The following is a 15,155-nucleotide window of genomic DNA, read 5'->3' on the forward strand; positions in this document are numbered from 1 at the left end:
TGGATTCAGTTTTACCAAGGTGTAATGATAGTTTGTTATCAGCGAGCTAGGTGCATATTTTACAGAGTTCATAGCTAAGGGTTTTTTCGACCAGCAATTTTCCTGGTCCGAGACCAGGAGAGCCGAGTCATCCGCGAACAAGAAGAATTTGTAGTCAAAAGCTGATGTTGTGTCGTTTACATATATTAGGAACCGTAAAGGCCCTAGTAGGCCTTTCACAGCTTCACCTGGGGTTACATGTCGCCTTTCCGACATGTCGCCTTTCCGACGTTAACTAACCCTATACCTAACCCTAACCCTAACCCTAACCGCACGTGGAAGCCACTAGTCGGAGTAGTGAGATGTCGGAATGCAGACATTACCCCACCTCCACCACCTGTTCTCAATGCCATGTCAAATGCCTTTTGGAGGTCTAGCATGACCATGCCGCAGTATTTGCCCGCTTCCACCTCATGATGTGGTTTGATGTGGTCTTTCAAATAGAGTAGGCATGTGTCAGTGGAATGGGATGTTCTGAAGACAGATTGGAATTCGTACATTAGTTTTTTTTTCAGCAAGATCATTTTCCATAACCTTCGAGATAGAACTAAGAATAGAAATAGCGCTGTAGTTGCCGGGGTCTAATTTGCTTCCTTTTTTTTGTACAGAGGGGTTACTCTCGGCTCTCGCTAGTTTGAAATCTTGGGGGACGCGCCCCATACCATATTTCTGTATAGATATTCAAAATGTTTCACTCTTGGTGCGACGAGTCGTGAGCTTGTATATCTGCTATTTTCAAATATCAAATGCATTCACACATAGGCTTGTTTTCATAGACCTAGTTGCTTATTTCTCTCGCAATGTCTGGCAACGCTGGGTATAACCAGGAAGTCAGGGAGTGGTTGAAGAACAGTAGCATCAGGGTACAACAGCTGTCTGTCTGTTTTTTATTCGTCTTGTCAGGTAAGAAGACCATCGTTTTATATTACTATATACTATCTTGTGTTTCCATAGTTGTATTGTCTTGTGTGTTAAAGTCACTCGAACACGCATGTGTTGGGATTCCCTAAATAATGTTAAAGTGTAAGACACTACGTTGGAATGTTTAAACGCGTTTATCACTGCTAACGGTTAGCCAGCCAGCCAGCTAATGAGAGATTTTGGCTAAACCTCTCGTACTAATACTATTTTTAGTTCTTGTCGGCCATTTTATAAATATGAATTCTTCGTGTGTAACTGAGTAAAGGCGAGTTTGACAGACTCATCTTGACTTGAGGTTGACTAAATTGGATCTATATTAATATTATTAGTTACTGGCTAACTGATCTACGCAGTCTAAACCAGGCCTCCATCACCCAGCATTTGATTTAAAGGCTTTTTTTTTTTAACTTATCAAACCTATCCTGACCTCTTTGTGCCTGGATCTGAATTTCTTACTGATATTTCCTTTTTAAAACGCCGTTTTACTTTTGATCATAACTTTCCGTTTTCTTTAGAATATTATTCCCTTCCATCATGAGAACTGGTGCTTTGGTTTGAGCGATACATAAGTCTGTAACTTTACTGTACTCCTTGTTTGCAAAACGGGTTCTGTGAGAAAGTCTTAGACTGAGCATAAAGTTCTATTGTTTGTGTGTGTGTGTGTGTGTGTGTGTGTGTGTGTGTGTGTGTGTGTGTGTGTGTTTTTACCAAATGGTGAAGAGACACATCTGTTCTGTTCGCGCTTGTTAACTCGATTTAGGAGTAGACCATCGCTCTACTACAGCAGTGGTTCTCAACCTGTGGGTGGGGACCCCCGGGGGTTCCCCACATGATTTTCTTTTTTGGGGGTGGGGGTGGGGAGGGGGTCCTCAGATGACAGTGAAGTGACAATTTAAGGACTTTTAAGACCTTTTTTAATACCTCAACGAAAATTAAAAGTCAGTTACTGCATCAGAAGGAATCAACAAACTATACTATAAAAAATGGTCAAACATAGGTCAAATTGTCAAATAATATAAGAAAGAGGAAAACATTGTGAAAATAGTTGCGAGGCGTTGTGAGCTTGTTGATGGGCTATTTTCACTATTTATCTGTGGAACCGAGTCAGACAAATTGTAATGCCTCAACTCCTACAAGTCCAAGTGGCTATCAGGGTGGGGGGTCCCCAGTTCAAATATGATTATTTTCGGGGGTCGCAGCCTGAACCACTGTTCTACAGCACTGAGCCAGCCAGCCTCTGCTGTCAGGTAGGGAAGGAAACGAGGATAGGTACCAGACCTAGTCGCCTGATAAGGGCATTTGTCCTCACATCAGTAATTCTCCTTCAGAGTGAATCGACCCAACTAGACAGAGCTTGTACACTTCCATTTATAGCACCGTGAATGAAGGACACCACACAAGGGAATCGCAGCCTCACAGTTATTAGACTCCCCCGCCTTAACCACAGACATGTGCATGACTGACCAAACCTTATTTTGGCTGGATGCATTACTCTATGTTGACTTATGTCCTCGTTAACTCTGTCTCTTCAGATTCTTGTGTCGTATTGATGACTTTATTAGGTCAGGCCTGAGTGGGGGAGGATGAGAGCCTCTTCATCATGGCTAAGGACGATGTTATCTACTAAATAACATGATGTCATCATGACTTAGGACATCCACACTCTAATGGTCTTATCTTATGCAGACTTCTCTTTAAGACTTCACTTTATATAGAATAACAGGATAATACATTTTAAATGGGGTACAAAATAGCACGATAAAAACTAAACAATATTACAGCACCTCAAAGAAAATGCAATATAAAACTGCATAAGACTCAAGACAGCAATATTATTATGACATGTAAGTGGTGGACACTGGACAGCCATCAGTGGTTGGTTAGAGAAGGCAGTTTAAGACATTATTATAAAACGGACTGTGCCTGAACTAATATTACATGGATTACTGTTCCAGATCTACCAAATCTACATGCACAGGACAAACGTTACCTCAAAATTCTACCCATTGGTAGTTTTGCAAGGGACACTCTAAAAGCTGTAGTCCGTTATTGCAGAAAATGAATTTTGTCTTTGCATTCTGAGCCTTTTTTTTCGTTATGCCAATTGATTCCTCCCCACACACATTTCTGTGTTGTCACTGCTGTTGTATCCTACTGACTAGTGATGTGTCGTTCATGATCGATTAGTTCAAAAGAACTAGTTCATTTGCCATGAAAGTGAACAAGCTTGTTCACTTTCTGAAACTGTTACGTTCACGCACAACGTAAAAAAAAGAACGCTCCCGCGATGGTGTCTTACAAACATTATAAAACATACATTAAGCACTTTAGCCCCATTTTATACCTAGGCTATTTGAAAATAGCAGATCTACAAGCTCACAACGCGTCGCATCGCAACGCGTTGTGAGCTTGTAGATCGGCTATTTTCAAATATGTTAGTACTTTTACTTTTGGTACTTTAAGTGTATATTTTGATGCCAATACTTTTGTACTTTTACTTTAACACTAGAAAATAGCGCTACTGAACGAGAACGTGAACGAATCATTTGAACAAATCATTGCCGTGAACGTGAACGAAATCGTTTGTTCACTGAAATTAACCTTTTTTCCCACCACTACTACTGACTGGCCTGGGAGGATGTAGAGCCTTTGTCCTACTCCTCCTGCCCAACACTTCCCGCTGACCGGTGCCGCGCCCAGCCCGTAGGAATACATGCAGTGAAAATAATCACCCTCCCCTCCTGGCTTCCCTCCCCAGAACCACGGGTCAATTGTGTTTGTGTGTAGACACTCGACAAAGCCGGATGCACCATGTTGATTTGTTCATGTGTTATTTACTCATACAGGTACAAAAAACATCAACATGTCTAGCAAAAGGGCGAAGGGAAAGACCACCAAGAAGCGCCCTCAGCGCGCCACCTCCAATGTCTTCGCCATGTTTGACCAGTCTCAGATCCAGGAGTTCAAGGAGGCCTTCAACATGATTGACCAGAACCGGGACGGCTTTGTTGACAAAGAGGACCTTCACGACATGCTTGCCTCACTGGGTGAGTGGGAGCTTGTATTGGGGCTGGGCAATGGGCAACGGCTATTTTAGAACCAATTGCCTTAAGCTTGCTCATGTAGGTTAAAAATTCCTAATCGGCCATCCCTAGCTTATACACACGACGTCTCTGAGACCATCAGAGATTAATTGGCTCTTTTTGTTTTGTTTGATTATTTGATCTTATCAAAATGACTGGTTTTCAGCATTGGTGTCTTTTTCATCTTATGAAGATTAACTTTAATTGGGTTCCTGCTTAATGCGTTTTCTTTTGGGCATGTTTTCTTAATGGTGTTCCTATTTTGGCCTACCTAATGTAATTAGGTGAAAATTACATGTAAAATAGGGCCTAAGTGGTTACTTGTCTCCAGTTTTATTTTGGTGGTGTAACACTTGGAGGATCTATTGCTATAAACGAGTTTTGTTAACATCGGATCCTTAACAAAACCCGTATCCTTGTTTGGTTCAGAACAAATCCTCCTTGGCTCCTAGTTGGCTATTGCTATAAGCATGTTTGCTATTTTCTGTTATCATTGTTATTTATGTAATAAATCACCTTTCTGTGTAATCAGACTTTCCTCAAGGATTGTAATGCTTTGCAGTGCTAACACTGTCCTTATTTTTCTCAGGGAAAAATCCAACTGATGATTACCTGGAGGCCATGATGACCGAAGCTCCCGGGCCCATCAACTTTACCATGTTCCTCACCATGTTTGGAGAGAAACTCAATGGCACAGACCCCGAGGATGTGATTAGAAATGCATTTGCTTGCTTCGATGAAGAGGGAACAGGTACGTCTTTTTCCATAGTCATACCATTACGTCTACCTGCAAAGGTTGATCAATATGAATTCTAGTATAGGTGTAGTACATTTGTATGTTCACTTGGACTTCCATCACAATATGTAACATGACCTTTTGCAGTAATTTATTTTAAAGATTAGGGTAGGGAACAGCTGTTAGTCATGAGACCTACAAGGCAAATATTTAGCTTTTACACAAACCTGTTTCACAGGGAATGGGTGTTAATGGACTGGCTGTATTATTATTTTTCTTGCAATCATCCTACTGGTCTTGTGGATACTGCATGGATTAAAGTACTCAGTCGCCATCACTGATTTCAGTCATTTGGATGTCATAGAAGTCTTCTATGGAATCATGTCGCATACCAAAAATAGCCGTTCTACAAGCTCACAACGTGTCGCAGCGCGACGTTGTGAGCTTGCATATAGGCTATTTTCGGTTATTCGTTATTTTAAGATTACAGAGTATTTGGAGTGGTCAATCTAGCAATAGACTGCATGTTCAGAAGCATCTTCCATAAAACCCTAATGGTCTCAGACATGTAATTTCTACAAGTGGTTGGCTGTAGAACAGCAAGAACATAGGTTTAGAATGATATGATAATAGCTAAACATAATTCTACTTATTGTGTTTAGGAAACAGAGCTCTAAACTAGTGCATTCTTGAAATCCTTATCTTATTTTGGTCCGTCTTCTGCCTCAGGTGCCATCCAGGAGGATTACCTCAGGGAGCTGCTCACAACAATGGGCGACCGGTTTACAGATGAAGACGTGGACGAGCTGTTCAGGGAGGCTCCCATCGACAAGAAGGCCAACTTCAACTATGTGGAGTTCACACGCATCCTAAAGCACGGTGCCAAGGACAAGGACGATTAAAAAAGCCATACCAGACATAGTAGTTTCCACCCTTTCTACCCTACCCTTCACCCAGATCATTTTTGCTGCATTTCTCAACTCGTATATAAACCCAATTATTAAACCAGCCAAATCCAGTAACTATTATGAACCATATCTGTAGTGAAATTCCAGCATTGCCTGGTTTGCACATCTGTAATGGAGACATTTCTAAGGGTTGTTAGTTTGCTTATCAGTCTACTGTTTTGTCATGCAAAGATGTAAACACTGGAGGCACAACTCTGAGAGATAAAAGCATTTTTGCTATTCAAATGATCTGGTTTAGCTGAGTTTTTACATTTTATAATATAAACTTTTTGAAAAAATAAAGCCCTATAATAAAGTTGTACTTTGCAAATCTTCTCTGTCCTGCATAAATGACCATTGAAATGATTACATCATCCTGTCATTTGGTTTTATGAAGCTGAAAAAGCTGATGGTATCTTTATCCCCTCTGGTCATAATAGTCATGTCTTTGCAAATTCCTTCTCCTCCATTGCCCATTATACTCTGCATGCCCTGACTTGAACAAAGTGAGCAACAGCCACGTCATTTGTCTAGGGAGAAAAGATAGATGTGAATGGGTAAATTGTCCAAAGGGATTACTGACAAACCTTACACATTAAATTGGATCTTGGTAAATGTACAGTACTAGGTAAATAAATGTACAGTACTACAAGCTCAAAGTAAAGACTATTTGAATTAGGTACTTTTTTTCTGTCAAAGTTCAGTTGCATATGGGAAACATTAAAATTGTATCACCTAGTCCTAGAAAGATAAGATTATACACATTTCTTGATTCCGGGGGGACATATTGGCTGCAATGTGTCGAGTGTACAGTATCAATATACTGTATGCATTGTTGGTCGACTACATACTGTTGGTAAATTAAACATACTATCAGCAACACAACAGTGTGTAGTCTACCAACAATGCATATATTGTACATGTATATGTAGGCTACAGTTTTCAAGAGTGAATATATGAATGTATCTACAATCTTATGAATGAATGTATGAACACCAATATAATATCAACAGTTGGGAATGGTATTTATAGGATGACGTCACATAATTTTGAGTATTGATGCGGATGACTAGCTGACTGTCAACAGATCTCGATCTATTTTCTTTTACAGTCTACACTGTAGACTACAAGGTTTCAACACAAGTATGGAAATAAAAAATCACACCCTGTGTGAAGGTAGCGGCGCCTTTGAATACATTATGTCATCGATATGTGTTTATAATGTGTTTATAGCCATGTGTCATGTGAAGCTTGACCAATCACTTTGTTGACGGGTCTGACCAATCAGAGCGTCGACGACAGATAAAGTTAAATTGAGGATCTAACTTTAAATAACTTACCTAGAAGGAGACTTTAGCCAAATAAAAATATATACAAAAAAAAACATGAGGAAATAAAAAATAAACCTTGACATCATAGTGATGTCATGAATAGTCCCCTTGCCTGACAAATCACAACCTTGACGGGCCTGACCAATCAGAACCTTGACGGGCCTGACCAATCAGAACCTTGACGGGCCTGACCAATCAGAACCTTAACGGACTCTTGGATTCTCGATCGTCTCTATCAAACCATTCTGTCATAACGGATGACTGGGTCCCGAACTCAGACTTTCTATACATTCACCCTTCATCTGTTCTTGTATCTTTCTCTTTCTATTCGTCATATTAACTTTAAATAACTTACCTAGACGGAGACTTTAGCCAAATGAATAATAAGATGAAGTCATTGTCATCGTTTATATAGACATCGAATTCTATATTCATGACATCATAGTGATGTCATGAATAGTGACCAATCACAACTTTGGCGCACCTGACCAATCAGAACGTTGACGCACCTGACCAATCAGAACGTTGACGCACCTGACCAATCAGAACGTTGGCGCACCTGACCAATCAGAACGTTGACGCAAAAGCCAGGCATAGAGGGCTAATATCCGCTCTATACCTAAAGGTATAGAGCGGCTAGCGCCGCTAAAAAGAGAATAGAAAAATAATACTATTGACATATGTCAATAGTCTGGACTAACTTGACCAAATACACACATCTATCACCAAATGATTTGAAAGAAAATGTGGCAATATCTCTGAATTGCATATATAGCAAATCACAAATAACTATGTAATTGTGACAAGTTTGTCTAAACATTTATGCAGTGATGAAGTTATCAGAAAGAACCCATAATTTAATGGCTGCACTCATCGTCATGTCCATGGACATAGTGAATAAATGAGGCTGCACAGACGGTGCAAACATATATTTATTGGCCCATTTTCCGTTCTTATTTATAAAATTGATTACATTAATAGGGAGAACAATAATATTATTTTATCTATCTATTAAGGGGAAATAATGAGTATAGGTAGGACTGTTTCAGTTTAGTTGACTTATTTTTGGTAAACAGTGCTGACAACAACTACAAGTTATGTTTTATAAACAGCCAATGAAGCAAAGTCAGTGGACTTTAGTTCTATTTTCTAGTTGTACTCAGATGTCAAATATGGTGCAACAAATCGATTAAGAATTCTGTAAATTCTGAAAGTCTGGAAAAGTAGGGAATTTAAAAATGGAAAATGTGCAGGAATCCTGAGTTTATGATCACAATACAAATATGGAACCATTAAAGTTTCCTATAATGATTTATGCTATTTAAACTGGATTTTGGAGGGAAAGTAACAACTGATGAAGATTACAACACTGAGGTTGACAAATGCAGTTGACTGTATAATATAAGCAGGGAATTATTAAAGGTGCCTTTACATGAGAGATGTCGCCATCTAGCGGTCGAGGATCAGAGAGCGAGGTTAGTCAAGGATAACGCCTTTCCTGTTCGCGGCTCTGCTATTGGCGCAGCCTGGCATCACATCAACCAATCGTAGGTCATTATTCCACATTACGTTATGGAACCACGTTGGTTTTGTAATCAAAGATGGTGGCATCTCTGTCATGAGCGGCGCTGTGACCGTCAATCCTACAGAAGACCGGGTATGTATGTTGTTAATTTATATCCATTTAAGCAGACAGTTCCGTAGTCTTGTCTTTGTAACGTTTTGTGATCAATCAAAAGGCAGCTTGTTTTAGTGGAACTAGCAGCACTGACTTGTTTGCTAGCTAGAGAGCCAACTGTTCTACGTTTTAGGCAAGGGCAAAAAGATAAAGCTGTATGAGTTACAAAATCGTTTCAGTGTTCTACTTATTACAATGTGCTACATGTGGTGTAGTATACTTAAAGGACGACTTCACCACTTTTCAACATATCTTCATATAATAGGTCCTCACTAATGCTCATGATAAAATGGTACAATTTTTTTCTAATCAGTCTGTGTCTCAGAGGAGGGCTGGAAACAGTTCAGAAACCCGTCTACCAGTGACATCATCGATGGGGTCTCCAAGCTAATAGAAACTGCAGGCTTTGTATTCCTGGAAAGTTGCAATGCAATAATAGATCCCATTGTTCTCACCTTAATAAAAATCTGAATATTTTTTTTTAAAATCTTTTTGAAAAGAAGTTTTCTGGACTGTCCACAGCCCTCCTATGAGACACAGACCAAGTAGAAAAAAATTGTATCATTTTATCATGAGCATTAGTGAGGACCTATTATATGAAGGTATGTTGGAAAGTGGTGAAGTCGTCCTTTAACTAAAAGACAAGAGTGTTGGTTGGCAACACCCTGAAAGGGTGGTCTGTCAGTTCAGTTACTTAAGGTGCTAGCCCTGAAACATAACTGACAGTCATTGCGCTACTTGTTCCTGTTTTTTGAAAGATTTACATTTACAACCAGTACATCTGCATAAATGTTCAGATTTCAAATATAAAGTGCTTACCCCACGGCCACGGATGTTACAAGTTAAAGCGCCTGGGTCTAAGTACCCGAATCTTCCGTAGTGTTCAATAAAAAGCCTTTTTATCCAATCGGTGGCCATTTTCTCCGAAATTTCTCCATATGCTTTCAAGTATGCGCCCCTATTGGTTGGGAGGTGTATTGCACTCTGATACATTATACAAAATAAAAAATAAAAAATAAAATGGCCGCCGACTGGATTAAAATGCTTTTCATTGAACAATACGGAAGATACGGGTACTTAGACCCGGGCGCTTTAACTTGTTAGATCCGTGGCTTTTGAGTAAGCACTTTACATTTGAAATCTGAACGTTTATGTAGATGTACTGGTTGTAAATGTAAAATCTTCAAAAACCAGGAGCAAGTAGCGCCATGACGCTTGTGACAGACGAGCGTCATGTGAACCATGGCTAATAAAGTGCAAGAGTCTACTCGAGTAGGGACATGTATCTGACATGTATCTGTCTCCTACTACACACTTCATATTTAGTATTTGAGGATTGAAAGAAATGCTTTGGGAAGTTATTTGCAAACCGTCTAAATTATTTTGTGTATTACATTGTTTTTGTTTTATACGTAGGTCTGCTGGTGGGTATGCCGAGTTCTGGACCCGAGCCATGGCTTTAAAGTTATCCCAGAGACTCCAGCTGCTCGGGCAGGCTGGTGCTGCTCATGTTTATCTTGCCTTTGGACTGAGGTGCAATTCAGGACACCGGAGTGCCAGAAGAAGTGTTGAACAGAAGTGCCTTTGGACTATCCAGAGACATGGCTGCCTCAAGCTCCAGCCTAACTGTGGGATTATGGGACTGTCCACCATCGTTAGGGAACCATCCTTCCTCACCCCCGGTTCTGTCGGACTCCACCGGGATCCTGCACTTCGGTTCCGTTTGACCCTGCTCCATCGGCCGACGGACACAGAAGAGCTGGCGTTTCGGGAACGACTGGGTAACTGCTCTTCTTCCCGACAGGTTCTCAGGCTGATGCGCACGGTGGAGATCCTGTCTGATACCATGGGAGCGGCGGCGCTGCATCGTGTGGCTGACCTGGAGCAGGCTAGCAGTTCACTGAAGAACCCCACGGTGCTGGAGCACGACACCATCAGGACCCTGTGCTTCCAGCTGGAGCAGGACTCTGGGCGTCTGACGGACGAAGGGCTGGTGTCGGCCCTGTTGGCGTGCACACGTCTCTACCTGGATCCCTGGAGCACCCTGATGGTGCGGCTGGTGTCCGAGAGCCAGGAAAGACTGGACAAGGGGCAGATGAGTGTGGGGCAGCTATGCACTTTGGGGCAGGCTATGCTGGCTCTGGAGGGCCCTGGCTGTGGGATGCTGGTGCAGGTGATGGAGCAGGTACAGAAACGGAAGCCTGCAGAGTGGAGCCTGGCCGACCTCGTCGCAGTCTACAGATTGCTGCAGGGCGGGTTGGGTGAATGTGGACACTATCAGAACCTTCTCAATGCCATGAACGCGCACGCTCTGTTGGTCACCTCCAGTATGGACCCTGCTGCTGTTAGCGGGCTGCTCGACGCTCTGGTGGTCTTGGACCAGACTCAGGCTATGCCCTTGGTGATTAATCTGTGCAAGCAGGCCGTAAGACACGTGCCCCACTTCAGTGACGAGGAGCTGACGGTAGTGCTCGGGGCGCTGATGCACTTTGGTCATAGTGATTCTTACTTCGTAGCAGCTATGGAGAGGCACGTACCCAAGATGGCATTCACTTCTCACGCCGAGACTGTCACCAAGGTGATGCAATACTTTGGACAGAAGAACATCCTGTCTGTGCCCGTGTTCGACGCCGTGGCCGAGAGCTTTGTGTATCGAGCGGACGACTACACCACCAGCCAGCTGGCCAGGCAGATCATACCGTTTGGGAAGCTGGGCTACCTGCCCCCCAACGCTGGCCAGGTGTTCGGGAAGGTCGAGGCCAATCTGCACACACGCTTCTCTCACTTCCAGCCCCGGACGCTGCTCAATCTGCTCCACTCCTGCATCTTGGTGGAGCGATTCCCAGTCAATTTTGTTTCCAAGGTTTTCAGTGGTTACTTCCTTCAACAGCTGCAAGGTAAAGCTTGTCAATAGTAAGACCTGAGGCCGATACTACAAATTCTACAAATCATTAGTTCGCACACTTTGAAGATTTTTCAAAAATAGCAGATATGTACAAGTTTGAGCTTTTTATTTTTATTTTTTATAGCCAACACTAAAATCTAAAATGAGTCGACACAGATGCTTTCTGTTTTAATGGGTTAACAAATGCCTGATTGGCTCCTGAATTGGTACCCGATTTTTACAAGCTCAGAATTCGGGAGTTTGAGGTCATGCAATCTCATTTGCTAACAGCCCCACCCAGATCCTTACAATGACCTAATCATACCTAGACTTGTAATGCCTAAACACCAACACCAACCATTTTAAACGTTATGGTTGACTCCGTTCTGTTTGCACAATTCACCTACATCGTGAATATGAACTCTCCCCCTGCCCCACCCCTCTTCTTCTTCCCTTTCTCTTTTTATGGAAATAACAAAAATGATGGCGCTTGCACAAAAACAAAATTCACCCACTATTTTACACCTGTAAATCTGTGATGTGACGATAAAGTTGATTCTGATGAAGTTGAATAACAAAACCAAAGTCTGAAATGTTTCTCTTTCTGTCTTTTGGTTCTAGAACAGGGTACAGGAATTGACCGCATCAACCTGGCTCAGCTGACTCAACTCTACATGACTGTGAAACTGGAGTGTCCCTTCTATGATGTAATACCACAAGAAATTAATACATTACAAATTATATCACATCTTTAAGTTATTCTCCAGCATTACATATTTCATTGTACTGTGGGGAAAAAGAGATTTGTAATGTTATGAAATACAAATTTTATTATTTTGTGAAATCTGAGATGGTCAGTAGTGAAAAATGACACAGATGTACTCTTGTGACATCCAATTCCTTACAGGGTCCTAGACTCCTTCCTAAGTACCGGGTCAAGTCTTTTCTCCTGCTCGGGCGCTCGCTGGAGACTCCAGTGGACGTACATTTGTACCACCGTGTGAAAAATGGACTGGTGCACCTGCTGGGGGCCCGGTCATACTTCGCATCTAAAGTTCTCACTCCATACTGCTACACAATAGGTAACGAACGAAATAATCAATTTAAGCACTTTAACCATGGTGTCCTGATTTTAGGCATGTCTTTATAGGTGAAGATAAAAAAAAGGAGGAAAAAGAAAACCCAAGTACTATGTAACTTTCCTCTTTTACCCTGGATTTGAACCTGCGCAATGCTTAAAATGTTATATTTAGTCATTAAAAAAGTGGTTAAACTTACTTAAATGTAACTTCCCCTTTTTGTGACTTTGGCCTAACTATTCTTTTTTTGTTTTGTTTGTTTCAGATGTGGAAATAAAGCTTGATGAAGAAGGATTTGTCCAGCCCGCCAGTTATAGTGAAGAGGTCTACAAGAGGTGTGAATCATTGTTACTTGACAGGGTTATTTTAATATACAGCTGTGAAATTAGTTGGGATGATTCTTTTTGTGCTGTCAAGTGAACATCAATACAAAGTCGCTTATTTAGAATTGGAGAATCAATTTGAGTGCAGTTTTACAGCCTTGAAATGCAGCAATAAAAGAAAAAAACTAATAGACTTGTAAAAAACTACCCACACAGGCGTCACAATGTAGCACTGATGGTCTTAAGATATCTTTATTGAAAATCTTGTGTTGCACGCTTGTAGATATGCTATTTTTGCCTAATGTTACCCCAGGATAAGAATGCTGGGGTGCAAGTTGTTAAACTAAAGTGCCATTTTAAGAGTTTTAAGCATACTTTTGATTATCGTGATTAATATCTTTAATCACAATTATTTTGGCCACTTAATCGTGACCTGACATTTTCATATCGTCCCATCCCTAGTCTGAGATTTATAACAAACCAAACTGTGTGAAAATGGTTGAGAATTCTGCGAGTTATGATTTTAATAGAGACCTCCTACGTCCATAGACATACACAGGGCATACAGTACATGCAGTAGGAGGCACGGGGACTCCCTCTTTCTTTGGTGTTTCACCTTGATTGCGTCTAAACCTTAACATTTAACTCCACTACAACTATGCCTAAACCTCTCCTAGGAGGCACGGCTTCCACTCAAAATATGGCGGCTGCGATGACGCATCGCTCCAATGAACAGCAGCAGCCAATGAGGTATCTGTGTTTATATATCTATGGTTTAATCATTTGGTTAATCATTGCAGGATAGCACTTTGCATTGATGGACAAAGGAGGTTCACTACCAACTCAAGGAAGCTGCTGGGAAAAGAGGCCATCAAGCAACGACATCTAAGACTTCTGGGATATGAAGTTGTTCAGGTGAGAGGCTCCAGAGTCCCTTTCACTGCATTTGTGTTATACATAGCTAACAGTTTTAAGCTACATTGTGATATTCACAAGGCCTAAAAGATAATGTGCTGTATGGTTTCATCAATGCTAATGACCAATATGCACACATTTGTCACGTGTTCCCCAAAACATATCATCAAAATCAAGCCTGACTCTAAATTACTAAAATTTCAGGCTCCCCTCACTGAGCTGCTCACATTTGTTGAAGCACCTTCATCACTTTAAATGGACCCAGACCCCTCCAGTTACATGACAAATGGAGATGGACCAAAGCAAAGTGTGTTGGAATAATTCAGTGTAGAGTCTAGGCAAAACAGACCTGCCTCTGTTTACCTGTTTGAAACGTCAGCTATTTTCTTATGATTCAGAGCCTCTGCTGCTGAGAATGACCGTTTAAAAATGGAGTGTCTAGTTAATAGCTCACCTGGGAGCCCTTAAATGAATGCACTTATTACTCCACCAGAGGCGTGAGCACTCGAGAGTGGGACCAGAATAAATTCCTGGCATTAGTGGCCCCTACACGTCTACCAGCTCAAAAATTGTTTAAGTTGCACTTTAAAATCTGCTCACCCCTCCCATACTTGACAATATTGTCGATTATCCAGCACAAGAGCTGGGTTGTTTGCACACACAAAAGCATACTTAACCCTTGTTTATCATATTGGACACTTTTTTCCTGACAAGCTATTGTGATATATGCACAATAGCTGATCAGGGGGAAAAAATGTGGTGTTATAAAAGTCTTATATACCTTACTATCCATTTTGCTCTTAGGTGTCTGACTATAATAACTGTTTTGTATATTTAGTGTTATGGCTGGCAGCATACATTCCTGACTGACATTAAAATGATTGATTCCTTTTTCTTTTAGATACCTTTCTTTGAATTTGAGAAACTACAAAGCAAGACGGACATCGTAGAATATCTGCATAAAAAGATCTTTCCACACAGTTACAGGCTGAGCTGGTGACAACGTAGTTACAGGCTGAGCTGGTGACAACGTGCATAACAAAAATTATGCAGCTGTTATTTCTGTATCTTTCTTTTGCAAACCTGTACTTTATAATCTATGCAGTATTTATTATTTTGGCTAATTATCATTATCTAAGGATTGTGATAGTTTGATTACACACTTGTACACAGTACTGTGTAATAAATGATTTTATATACATTTCATGACTTGATAAGG

At 41.1% G+C, this 15,155-nt stretch overlaps 2 protein-coding genes across 2 annotated transcripts; both read left to right on the plus strand.

Moving 5' to 3' along the window:
• Positions 1 to 852: 852 nt before the first annotated feature.
• On the plus strand, positions 853 to 6,045 carry LOC311038963 (myosin regulatory light polypeptide 9). The gene is made up of 4 exons (XM_084048594.1): positions 853 to 942; positions 3,807 to 4,007; positions 4,633 to 4,794; positions 5,509 to 6,045. The coding sequence occupies exons 2-4, from the start codon at positions 3,824 to 3,826 to the stop codon at positions 5,679 to 5,681; spliced, it is 519 nt and encodes a 172-aa protein (XP_083904720.1). The 5' UTR covers positions 853 to 942; positions 3,807 to 3,823; the 3' UTR covers positions 5,682 to 6,045.
• A 2,617-nt stretch (positions 6,046 to 8,662) lies between these two features.
• On the plus strand, positions 8,663 to 15,138 carry fastkd3 (FAST kinase domains 3). Its single transcript, XM_084048361.1, has 7 exons — positions 8,663 to 8,714; positions 10,152 to 11,632; positions 12,241 to 12,326; positions 12,527 to 12,701; positions 12,964 to 13,033; positions 13,822 to 13,936; positions 14,838 to 15,138. The coding sequence occupies exons 2-7, from the start codon at positions 10,189 to 10,191 to the stop codon at positions 14,934 to 14,936; spliced, it is 1,989 nt and encodes a 662-aa protein (XP_083904487.1). The 5' UTR covers positions 8,663 to 8,714; positions 10,152 to 10,188; the 3' UTR covers positions 14,937 to 15,138.
• Positions 15,139 to 15,155: the final 17 nt, after the last annotated feature.

Source organism: Gymnoscopelus microlampas (assembly GCF_963454915.1).
Source record: "Gymnoscopelus microlampas genome assembly, chromosome: 22".
NCBI lineage: Eukaryota > Metazoa > Chordata > Actinopteri > Myctophiformes > Myctophidae > Gymnoscopelus > Gymnoscopelus microlampas.

Coding starts and splice junctions, on each gene's coding strand:
- fastkd3 (XM_084048361.1), top strand. CDS start 10,189: ATGGCTTTAAAGTTATCCCAGAGACTCCAGCTGCTCGGGCAGGCTGGT. Junction 12,702..12,963: donor TCCATACTGCTACACAATAG/GTAACGAACGAA, acceptor TGTTTGTTTCAG/ATGTGGAAATAAAGCTTGAT. Junction 13,034..13,821: donor AGTGAAGAGGTCTACAAGAG/GTGTGAATCATT, acceptor TAATCATTGCAG/GATAGCACTTTGCATTGATG.
- LOC311038963 (XM_084048594.1), top strand. CDS start 3,824: ATGTCTAGCAAAAGGGCGAAGGGAAAGACCACCAAGAAGCGCCCTCAG. Junction 4,008..4,632: donor CGACATGCTTGCCTCACTGG/GTGAGTGGGAGC, acceptor TATTTTTCTCAG/GGAAAAATCCAACTGATGAT. Junction 4,795..5,508: donor CTTCGATGAAGAGGGAACAG/GTACGTCTTTTT, acceptor CTTCTGCCTCAG/GTGCCATCCAGGAGGATTAC.